This window comes from Mytilus trossulus, chromosome 8 (assembly GCF_036588685.1).
Source record: "Mytilus trossulus isolate FHL-02 chromosome 8, PNRI_Mtr1.1.1.hap1, whole genome shotgun sequence".
In the NCBI taxonomy this organism is placed as follows: Eukaryota; Metazoa; Mollusca; class Bivalvia; order Mytilida; family Mytilidae; genus Mytilus; species Mytilus trossulus.
Window position 1 is genome coordinate 19,590,533 of NC_086380.1, and position 12,696 is coordinate 19,603,228.

General features: G+C 31.0%; 1 protein-coding gene across 1 annotated transcript; it reads left to right on the plus strand.

The window, feature by feature from the left end:
• The first annotated feature begins 3,090 nt into the window (after nt 1-3,090).
• LOC134680674 (uncharacterized) lies at nt 3,091-8,136 on the plus strand. Its single transcript, XM_063539810.1, has 2 exons — nt 3,091-3,375; nt 5,292-8,136. The coding sequence occupies exons 1-2, from the start codon at nt 3,233-3,235 to the stop codon at nt 5,467-5,469; spliced, it is 321 nt and encodes a 106-aa protein (XP_063395880.1). The 5' UTR covers nt 3,091-3,232; the 3' UTR covers nt 5,470-8,136.
• Nucleotides 8,137-12,696: the final 4,560 nt, after the last annotated feature.

Genomic DNA, 12,696 nt, shown 5'->3' on the forward strand with positions numbered 1-12,696 from the left:
TTTTTTGGGGATATACATAATATATATGTTGGTGCTGCTACGTTTGTTTTGTTTTGTTTTGTTGTTGTGTGGGTTTTTCTTTTTTTTGGGGGGGGGGGGGGGGGGGGGGGGGGCTCAGATCATCGTTTCTATATTTCGATAAGTTTTAAGCTTTTTACTTTTTCACTTTACCGCCAATTGATCATTATATTCGACCTACACATGCATCAAATATTTGCCACTGGACGTTTAACAACAAACAATATTTTCTTTATATTTCATCACCTCTATATTCTTTTATCTATGTTTTTGGCCTCGAATCCAGACTTATTTTTTTGCACATTATTCTAATGTCTGCAAAACACCTTCATATCTTCATAAATGGTGACGTTTTGCATAGCCTCATACATGTACATGGTAATTGAAACCAGAACAATAAAAACATATATAACTGCATGCTTCGGCTTTTTGAGAAATGTATAATAAGTCCTAGATTCTGTTACAAACTAAATTTTATCGAAAATCAAATTAGCATTTTATTAATGATTATTTGATAGGAAATGTCAATTTATTTTTCCTGATAGGAAAGCATTAGGGGAATGGGAGGGGAGTAACACAAATTGTTGATTTTCCTTGAAAATAAGAAGGGATGAAATACATGACATTCCGTTTAAAAAACATATCTTCAAAGTTATCAAAAAATAAATAGTTTTATTAATTGCTGAATAAATTCACAAAAAGAAAGTTTTGGAAAAAAACGTACATTCAAAGGAAATGTTTGCACCTATTCTTCAGATACACAGATCAGAAGTTTCACCTGGTAATCGATCTTAATCGGTATTGTATTATAAACCAATACAAATTTGTACTATTCCAATCAACATGTAAATGTATTTTACATTAAAGCTTTTGCATAGAGACATTACACACAGTTGTCAATATTTACACACCCACCGATAAGTTGTCATAAATCTCGCATGGGGACGCTGGTATTAATTAACGGCCAGTTTAAGAAGTCAAATCAAGCTGTGACAATTTCCGCACTAGATAAGAAGTTTCAGTAGCAATAAAATTATGTTAGAAAAAAATTTGGTGACCTGAACTGAGGGGGGGGGGGGGCACGTGCCCCCTGTGCCCCCCCCAGTAAATCCGCCACTGATACACGTTGTTAAAAACTGTTTTGTTACTCTATCAAGGTTTCAAATGGTGTATTTAAGTTTTCTTGAATTAGAGGCTGACTGGTCGCAGCAGTCAATTCCATTATTCAAAATAAGCTATGTCTTTCAATAGTCACATGTATTTCGATATTTAGGTCCTTCGTTTCTCCTCTAATAGGCAACGAGGAACACACAGACTATATACCTTTTGCTCCTCTATTAATAAGCTTTCGAATGAGGTATAAGGTATAAGTGTAAATAGGGGTTGAAGGGCCGAAGCAGCCCATGTCATTATTCAAATTATCCATTTCATTATTCAAAATTGGCTATTTTTAAATTTTCACGCGTATTTTGGCTATATCAGTGTAATTATTATTGTTATTGTACATGCAGAATTGCTGCATATAATTTATGACTGGAACCTTACTATGAATACTAAAGTAGTGTTTTAGTACTTATACTTGACTACAGTTTATTTGTTATGGTCTTGGTACTAAATAAATTGATGACATCATACAAAAGGATTTTGTTTTTATTGAATTGTTTGGTAAAATTTGATACCGCGCTAATAATGGGTAAACCAGATGCGTGTTTCATCTACGGCTATATTACTATTCATCGCTAAATTAAAATAACATAACTGGTACTAAAAAGCAAATAAAATGTTTTTATGCTGAATACAGGAAAAAGAAACCGAATAAGGAAATGGAAATAGAATAAGGAAATGGAAATCAAATAAGGAAATGAAAATCCAATAAGGAAATAGAAACCGAATAAGGAAATAGAAACCGAAAAACGAAATGAATATTGAAAAAGGAAAAAGAAACCGAATAAGGAAATGAAAATCAAATACGGAAATGAGAATCAAATAAGGAAATAGAAACCGAATAAGGAATTTAAAATTGAATAAGGAAAAAGAAATCAACTAAGGAAACAGAAACCGAATAAGGAAACAGAAACCGAATAAGGAAATAGAAACCGAATAAGGAAACAGAAATCAAATAAGGAAATGGAAATGGAAATGGAAATCGAATGAGGAAATTAAAAATCCAATAAGGAAATAGAAACCGAATAAGGAAATAGAAACCGAAAAAGGAAATGAACATTGAAAAAGGAAAAAGAAACCGAAAAAGGAAATGAAAATCGAATAAGGAAATGGAAATCGAATAAGGAAATAGAAACTGTATAAGGAAATGAAAAAGAAACCGAATAAGGAAACGAAAAAAAATAAATTAAAAAACTTTTTGAGGAAAACAAAATTTTGAGGAAAAAAAATTTTGAGGAAAAATTTTTTTTGAGGAAAAACAAATTTGAGGAAAAAAAATTTGAAGAAAAAAAGGGGAGGTATACTGTTTTACCTCTGTCTGTCCTTCTGTCAGTCTGTCTGTCCGTCCCATGAATACTTTTCGTTGCATTTTTCTCAGGAACTACAATACAAGCATTTCTGAAATTTGGTTTCAAGGTTTATCTAAGTCAGCTATACCATGTGATGCGTTTTCAGATTGATCACTTGACTGAACACTTGTATGATTTTACACATGATAGCCAAGTTGAAAATTTTCGTCACATTTTTCTCAGGAACTACAATACAAGGATTTCTGAAATTTGGTTTCAGGATTTATATAAGTCAGCTATACCGTGTGATGCGTTTTCAAATTCATCACTGGACAACTTCCTGTTAACCGAACACTTGCATATTTTTACACTATTTATATTATCCACTTGCGGCGGGGGTATCATCAGTGAGCAGTAGCTCGCAGTTTCACTTTTTTGGTATTGGAATGAAGAAAAGAGGGATTACTTCTTACTATTGATAGGAAATATGCATGAGGTGCAACTAAATCTGTACAATTAATAAAGAAATATTTATCTTGTGTCCTTCAGTCCAAAGAACTTTTTTTGAAATGCCTCACACTGGAATGTTGATTCAGTTTTATTATATAAAATAATCTTTTTTTTTAGGTATTCTGATTCGGAGGTATGACTTTAGTGAGTCACAGGATGGGAAATCCTACTGCGATGCCAAGATTGCCCACTTGAGGAGTAAAATAAGACATCATGTAGCTGCTGGTAATGATGTAAAAACAGCAGGTGAGATGAAAAAGGCAATTGACTCAATGGGAGGAGTAACTGGATGTCAAGCTGCCCATGTGGAAATAAACAGTACCATCGATGAAGAAAGCAACAAAAAGAAAACCACATGGAAAGGAATAACAAAAATTTCCAATATTAATATAAGGTAAATATGTGTACTATATTCAGGTTAGTTTATACAATCAGTTCCTATAGTATTGACATCTAATCAGCATGTCATAATAAATAAAATGCACTAAATCTTTACACAAGCATTTTTTGGTTTTAAATTCGACATAAGTTCCCTTTTATCATGATGATATTCTTTATACTTTTAATGGAAAATTAGAGTTTTGAACCCCAATTATCACAGTCTACTGAACTCAGAAAATGATATTGTGAGTGGGGCATCTGTGTACTATGGACCCATTGTTGTTTATGTTTATATTATATTATCATGTAACCATAATAAACATGATATATTAGAAAAATGCAAACTGTTAATTGCAACTGAATATCAACCTTGATGTGAAACACACTTAAAATGAAGGATTTCACTTCCTGACTTCCTGTTTTCAGGAAAAATAAACCAGTCAAGATAAAAATCCTTGCCAAATTGAATAATTAATGGTTAGTAAACAATGCACACGAGATACATATTTGAATTTAGACAGCAATCGGCAACTTAAAAGTACAAACAGGTGAACATAAGAATAAAACAACTAATCAGTGATACTGCAGACATTGGATTACCAAAACTTTGAAAGTTGACAAAGGATACTGAAAAAAACCCAACAGATATATGTGACCCGCCATGACATTTGCAGGCTTATGGAGGTAGAACGTCATTGTTAGAAAAATTATAAACATGATAAATATCGAGATTCAATGAAATACGTATGTGTGAAGAAAAAATAAACACTTTCGTTGGCTTCTTTTTTGCGGACGCCGAACTATACATAATATATAAGTTTTGAAGAAGTTTTACTTTATCGTGTGAAGTGAAAAATATTTGAATCTACATTTTAAATTGATACAAAAAAAATCAAATTTCTGCTTTATAGATTTCCTTTCATAAATGAAGTCTGAAATATATCCATAATAAATGCACCGTATCACTCAAATGCATATAAGAGAACACCTACTTATAAACTGTTACGCGTCGCTTACTATGTATAGAGACATGCATAATAAATTTAAATTAAAAAAAAAAGAATTATTAAAGCTTACTTTGATAAATTTTAAACTAACTTCATTTCAACAAGTTTAAATTAAATGTTCTAAAATAGAGCTACAAACAAACAAATACTGCTCTGCTCTAAAGTGTTTCTTTCATAAATGAAGTCTGAAATATATCCATAATAAATGCACCGTATCAAATTAATATATGAGAACACCTACTTATAATCTGTTACGCGTCGCTCACTATGTATAGAGACATGCATAATAAATCTAAATTAAAAAAAAGGAATTCTTAAAGCTTACTTTGACAAATTTCAAACTAACTTCATTTCAACAAGTTTCAATTACATGTTCTAAAATAGAGCTAAGAATTGTTTGCATTGCAGTAAATTTAAGTCTTTGAAATTTTATTCAAATACGCTATTCAACATCACTAAAAGCCGATAAATACAATAATTTTGTGTTTTATAAATTAGTGGCTTCAATAAATAAAAGTCGTCATAGAACAGTCTCATTTTCATACCGGTATTCGAAATGACTCGTTTCATTGCTATTACAACAAATATGTCATAATAACATGACAGAGAGTTTTGTTTCGGAATATTTTAAATAAATATACAAAAATCTAATTTTAGACAATGCACCCAACTAAGCCTGGAAATGGCTTGTCACATATAGTTAACGGCGATTTTCTCACAATGACGTTTTACCTCCATAAGCCTGGATATGTCGTGGCTAGTCACATATTTGGAATATTTATTTTTGCTGAAATGAGGTACAAGTAGTAACTTGAAGTAATTGTATTTTTTTTGGTTATATATCTGCATGCTTATAAAAATACTTTTTTTGGTACAGAATTTCACTTTTTTATCGGCATTAATGTGAACTGTTCTATTTTAGGGAAAACCAAATTGTTGCTTGGAAATCGTTTGAAATTGGACAGGGGAATATTTATACAGAAGAAGATCTTAAGAAAATATGTCCATCTCCTCCGTCATCTCTTGGACTCATTGTTCATGAAACCTTCATTTTACCATCTAAAGAAGAAGGAATGATATCCAGAAAGAAAAAACAGTAGTAACCTAAATGAGGAAGCTGTTGAACCTGTTGTGACACCTGAAGAACCAGGAGAACCTGAAATTTCAACTAGGGACCAGAGAACATTTTCATGTATTGAACCTGGCTGCTCCAAAATTTTTCAATCTTTTTCTAAATTAGAGTCTCACATACTTTTTGGCAAACATAAAATTGAACTGAATAGGAAAACAACATTCGACCACATAAAAAATAAATGGAAAGATTCCTGCTCAAGTATCGTTGAACATTCTGTACTTTCAAGAAACTCAAGGTTAGATCAAGGACTTTCGACAACTCAAATGGGCTGGGCACTAAAAAAAGAAAGAAGAAATGTTCGATTTGATGAGAAGGTCAAAGACTACCTCAGAGGAATTTTTGCAGGAGGAGAAGGCAGTGGGAGAAAAGCTAATGCTGCAGATGTTGCTAGGAACATGAGGGTTTGTAGGGATGAAGCAGGAGGGAAATTGTTTGCACCTTCACAGTATCTTCTGCCTAGTCAGATTGCCTCTTTCTTTTCCAGACTATCTATAATGTCTCATAACCCTCGGCAACAACAAACAGAGGATGAGGACCTTGAATCTGCGATACAAATGATTGAAGTTATTGAAGCTATAGATACTGTGAACTCTTCATAAATATATTCTTATACATTCTAAATTCATATCTTAATGCATCTTTCTTTTATTTCTTTATAATTACATGAGATGTATGTTTCATTTTAATATGTTCTTCTGATTGGCTAACTGCAATCTGAGGTTATTCCTTAATCAAATTCATTACACAATAAATTACGGGAAGTCCCATAATAAAGTGCTCTGACAGGTACATTTTAGAATACAAAGTTGATAAAAATGGTGTTTTCATGATTCTAGCTTAAAATTTAATTTTAAGTATACAGTTTATGATGTCATTGACTAATATGAAAGAAAAATACATTTGTCATTTGTCGAAAAAAAGCAATTACAAAAAGAATCCTGTTTTTTATCTGATTTTTTTTTCATTATATGTAATTTCCAAGTTTAAATAGGCATCTTATGGACTATGTTTTTAAATTCAGTACACACATTTTAGATTAAAAAGGTACTTGAAGTCTTTTATTCTACCTAAATGCATCTCAAAAAAATATGATCCTTTTAGCAGAAAACTTTGACAAGTTAAATTGTAACATGATGTAATTTTTTCGGTGTATGACATAACATTGAACATTTAGGGTTTCATCGAGTCAGTGTTTTTTTACTCCAACAGAGGAACCAGTTTGTTCCCTTTTTAGAAACAGTTATGATCTTTTTCTTGACACATAATTACTTAACTTATGATTTCATTCACTTCCCCTTTCTAAAGATCATTAGTCAAAGGGTTTTATCCCTGGGCTTCAAAACTGTTAACATATAGACATTTGTTAGCCAATTACAGAACAAAGTGTCCTCTATACTGTGCACATGTCTGTTGTGTGTTTACCTTTTTTGAGGGGCCAGTTAGCAAATACATTTAAGGTGATACCTAACATTACAGGGAGATAACTCTGTAAAGTCAGCAAAACGTTTTAATTACGTTGTGTTGTAATAGGAATATTAAGCTTCTAAATGATCAAAATTGGTGTTTGTCAAAATGCAATAAAACCAGTGCAATTTTTCTGACAAAACGGTTGGTTCAAAATTTTTTAAATTTTTATGCTTTTGTTGAAGGGTCAAAGTAAACACTTTGACAAAATTTTATGAAAATTAAACGAGCCAAATTAATTTTCGTGAAAGTGTTGGGTACCACCTTAAAGGGCAATATTGCACATTTATTTTATGTACAGAGTCAAATATTTTTTAGTGATTTGTTGAGAAAGGCTAATTTAAAAAGATATTATTTAGGTTTTTTGATACATTTTTTTTTTTAAATTCTAGGCATTTGTCAACCATGTCATCTATTCAACTTTATTTCTCAACTTGTCTGAATAGTTTGTAGATCTATTCATCTGATAGTAAATGATGTCATATTAAAGTATCACCATTATAAAGCATTTCTTAATTAATATGCTTGTTTTTTCAAAATCACTGTGTTTCATTTCCATGGCAACTGGTAGCCATATTTAAGATTATGGTCAAATGAGTAATAGTTTTATTTAAATTGTAATTCATTTTAGTGATAATTAAAGTCAAAATGATATATTAAAATGAGTTGTGGTAAAAGTATATGAAAAATTTTAATTTTACCAAAAAAAATATTTTTTGAGAAAAAAAAAATGAGATGAAAAAAACTATTTTTTCCAGAAAATCTATAGGAGGCTACAAACGATTATTTTTGATATGTTGTAAACAAAAGGCTAATGATCAAATACAAATAAACAGATTTTGCATAGGGCTCTGCTCTCGGAAGGAAATAGACATTGAAAAACGCTATTTTCACCAATTTTAAGATAAGGTGAAACTTAGTATATTGGTATATTGGTTGCCATGGAAACAGTCGTTGCCATAGTAGTATTTTCTGTTTAATTACTTTAATATTTAGAACAAATGTGGAACTATGATGTTATGTATTTGTTTTATCCAAATTATTAAGCAGTTTATTAAAAAAACTGAAAAACAGATTTTTTAGAGGTTTTGGACCGAAATTAAAGGGTTGTTATGGTGCCATCGTAACCATAGCAACCAAATGAACAACACATGTGTTACTGTTATTTTTTTGGGTTTTGTGTCAAAATAGAACATATGGAGCCCAAAAAAGTCAATTCAGCAACTATCACTGTATCACCCTCTGCATGATTCTTAGGTGGAGCCATACTTTAAAACAAAACAATAACAATACTAAACCAAGGTTGGATTTTGAAATGTTTGCACATCGAAAATTTACTTACATATGGTAAACAGATTAAGAAGAAACATTTTTTTATATTTTTGTTTCTGCACTTGTTTAACAAAAGACTTTAATCTTCAATTTGAACGTCTTTATCATTTATATTTATTAATGATGCAAACATTATCATCATCAAAATGTTCTTTCATATCAATAATTTGCACTCCGAAATAAATGACCCGTTAATTAATGTTCTTTGATTATAAAGGATACCAATTAAGCAGCTGCATCCCTAGTGCAATGTACAAAATATGAGTTTAAGTTAGAAAAACGTTCGAATGTGTTCTAATGATTCAAGCGAAAACTAGAAAATTGTAAATTATAAAAATTGTAAAAAAATAAAGATAAATGATATTATGATATCATTCTGTAATTAGGACAATTTCTGTTTTATCGTAAAAAAGTAAAACATTATGTTATAAATTGCATGAGACTGACACGCATTTGTGTCGGTGATTTGGTTATGGTCGATGCTGGTTATAATTGAAAACATATAAACAAAGATGAAAATTGAAATTTATATTTTTTGAATAACGTAATTAATTTTGAATACATCAAATATCGAGAATATCACCAGCCCTGCAGTCAGCACTTCGATGTTGACATGAATTATCATTGATATTGTCATGATAACTCTAAGCTTGAATAACTGAAGTCTATTATCTATTTTATAGATTCAGATATTATAAATATGTAAAATTGTTCTCTAGTTATAGAGGAATCTCTTTAGATGATGTGTCTTTAAAATAATCTCAACACAAACCGACCTAATAACCTTGGTCAAATGTTTATGAATCAACTTAAAAAATATTGGACTCCATATTTGGAGTAAACTAGGGTCTTTATCGCATCGCTTTCACTCATTTGTTTACCATCTTTTTTAACGCTTTTGGTGACCACATCGAATGTAACTTATGTGATTTTTCCCTTATTATTATATCTAACATGTTTATTGCTTTCTTCTATCACAGAAGATAGATTTACAGCTATTTATTAGAACCAAAATATATAGACATATTTTAAAAAATTGTAATTAAATTTAAACAGTCAATGTTATTTGCCAAAAAAAAATACAAAGCAAATATAGATCGAAAGAGTTAGTTGCTCTGTGCTAACAAACTGTCAACTACTTTATTGTTCATGGCCAAATAAACGAAAGCTTAGTTTCCTGTTACAAGCTGGGTCAAAAAGCTTACTGACTTAAAAACTATGTAATTATCTTAAAGATGCATGATAACAAAGATCGCAAATTATCAGTTAAAATGTTATTCATGTTATTATAAGTTATCTCTGCATTATTTTATTATTTCATTTTTCTCTGTATTCTGTCATTCATTCATTCATTCATTCATTCATTCATTCATTCATTCATTCATTCATTCATTCATTCATTCATTCATTCATTCATTCATGCGTTCGTTCGTTCGTTCGTTCATTCGTTCATTCATTCATTCCTTCCTTCATTCCTTCCTTCCTTCCTTCCTTCATTCAATCATTCCTTCCTTCCTTCATTCATTCCCCCCATTCATTCATTCATTCATTCATTCATTCATTCATTCATTCATTCCCTTCATTCATTCATTCATTCATTCATTCATTCATTCATTCATTCATTCATTAATTCATTCATTCATTCATTCGTTCGTTCGTTCGTTCGTTTGTTCGTTCGTTCGTTCGTTCGTTCTTTCGTTCGTTCGTTCGTTCATTCATTCGTTCTTTCATTCTTTCTTTCCTTCCTTCATTCATTCATTCCTTCATTCCTTCATTCATTCCTTCCTTCCTTCATTCCTTCATTCATTCCTTCCTTCCTTCCTTCATTTCTTCATTCCTTCATTCATTCCTTCATTCATTTATTCATTCCATTCATTCATTCATTCATTCATTCATTCATTCATTCATTCATTCCCTTCATTCATTCATTCATTCCCTTCATTCATTCATTCATTCATTCCCTTCATTCATTCATTCATTCATTCATTCATTCATTCATTCATTCATTCATTCATTCATCTAATGAGAGAGTGAAATATAGAGTCTATATATATAAGAACATGGGTTATATAGACAATAATAGTGCATTGACTTGACATATCAACGATATAAGGATGAGGCTTAGAAACGGGGAAATGCGAGGCTGTGCCGAATCCTTATATCGTTGATATGTCAAGTCAATGCACTATTATTGTCTTTATACTGCAATCTAGAGGATTCGTTTTTGATCGGTTATTTATTTTTGTAAACTGAGAGGACAGATTATTCATTTTCTGCACTATTGAAGCAAGATTTTTCATTTTCAATAAAGCAAGGGACTGATTATTCATTTTCACAACTATATTTATGATATTCGAAAAACATACAATTTTTTAACATTTGTTAATCATGAATAATACATGTATAGTCAAGTCATTATGTACCATTTAATCAGAAAAGATCATTATCCCCTGCAGAAATTTTAAGATTCAAGATTTCATTCATAACCTCAGCCACATACTTTTGTACAAGAGGACAATATAATATACAAACATTTTAAGATAATACATAGCATACAGGACAAACGAAACACAAATACATAGTAATAAGTATATTATAAAAGACAATTGGTATACTAGTAATTAGATTAAGTATTTCATAATTTTCTTCACGAAATGAATCATTTCTATTCCAAAGTAATATACATATATTGCATACATACATACATAGTATTAAAGTTAATTATACCCCCGCTTAAGAAAGGGGGGTATACTATTTTACCTCTGTCTGTCAGTCCGTCCCATGAATATTTTTCGTCGCATTTTTCTCAGGAACTACAATACAAGGATTTCTGAAATTTGGTTTCAGGGTTTATCTAAGTCAGCTATACCGTGTGATGCGTTTTCAGATTGATCACTTGACAACTTCCTGTTTACCGAACACTTGTATGATTTTACACATGATAGCCAAGTTGAAAATTTTCGTCACATTTTTCTCAGGTACTACAATACAAGGATTTCTGAAATTTGGTTTCAGGATTTATATAAGTCAGCTATACCGTGTGATGCGTTTTCAGATTCATCACTCGACAACTTCCTGTTTACCGAACACTTGCATATTTTTACACTATTAATATTATCCACTTGCGGCGGGGGTATCATCAGTGAGCAGTAGCTCGCAGTTTCACTTGTTAAGTTTGGTTTGAGCCCTGGCCTCTTTCAAAAGTATTGTCAAACATATTTTGCCTAGCTAAGTGAGCAAAATCTTTTTTGAAGGGTATTGGAATGCTGAAGGCCCAAGAAGCTATAGACCTGCTGAGTTATTTATTTTCAATACATTGCAAGTCAGGTTATTTATTTTCAAACTACCACAGAACAAACCATTTATTTTTGTGATTATCAAGACTGAGTTCTTTAATTTCAAAATCCTCCTCCCCCAGAATATCAAATGGTCGTCCCCTAAGCCTGCCAATTAATATTTTATCGTGTGTTTTTCTATGTTGTGATGATATGCTATTGGTTCAGAAAAAGAGAGATGGTTTGGTACCATTAAAACGTTTAATCCCGCTGCAAATGTTTGCACCTATCCTTAGTAAGGAATCTGATGAACAGAAGTTGTCGTTTGTTTATGTAATTTATACGTGTTTCCCGTTTTTTTTTATATGGATTAGAACGTTGTATTTTCCCGTTTGTATGGTTTTACACTAGTAATTTTGGGACCCTTTATAGCTTGTTGTTCGGTGTGAGCCAAGGCTCCATGTTGAAGGCCGTACATTGATCTATAATGGTTTACTTTTTTAAATTGTTATTTGGATGGAGAGTTGTCTCATTGGCACTTACACCTCATCTTCCTATTCATGTATCTAATTATTTGTCACTCTTATTTAATATATTAACCTTACTTTTTCCTTTCCATTAGTTTGTTTATAAAAGAGTTAAGGTATGTTTTATGTGCTTTTCATGTGTTTTACAAACTGTCTGAATATACATTTTACTTATCAATATTGTATTCAAGAATTATGCTCTTTAGTCTTATACATTTATGATTCAGAAGATTAAAACAATTTAAAGTATTTTCAGTTATCGCGCTTTTTTATAGAAAGTAAATTTTATAGTTCTGTTTAGACTTTCACCTTTATTAAAAAGATTTATAAATAAACTCATCATAGATACCAGGATTGAATGATTATATTTACGCTAACTAGTCTACAAAAGACTCATCATTGACGCTCGAATAAAAAATGTAAAAAAGGCCAAATAAAGTACGAGGTTGAAGAGAATTGAGGACTCAAATTCCTAAAAGTTTGCCAAATACATTTTATTTGTAGTTATCGCGCTTTTGTCGAGAAAAAATATTTATCAGGACCTAAATAATTGTAACCAATGTTTTTTCTTTATTTAAGAAGATTTAAAAATTG

Excerpts from the sequence above, each read along its gene's own strand:
- LOC134680674 (XM_063539810.1), top strand. The coding sequence starts at position 3,233 with ATGAAAAAGGCAATTGACTCAATGGGAGGAGTAACTGGATGTCAAGCT. Across the intron at positions 3,376-5,291 it reads ATTTCCAATATTAATATAAG|GGAAAACCAAATTGTTGCTT; the intron begins GTAAATATGTGT and ends GTTCTATTTTAG.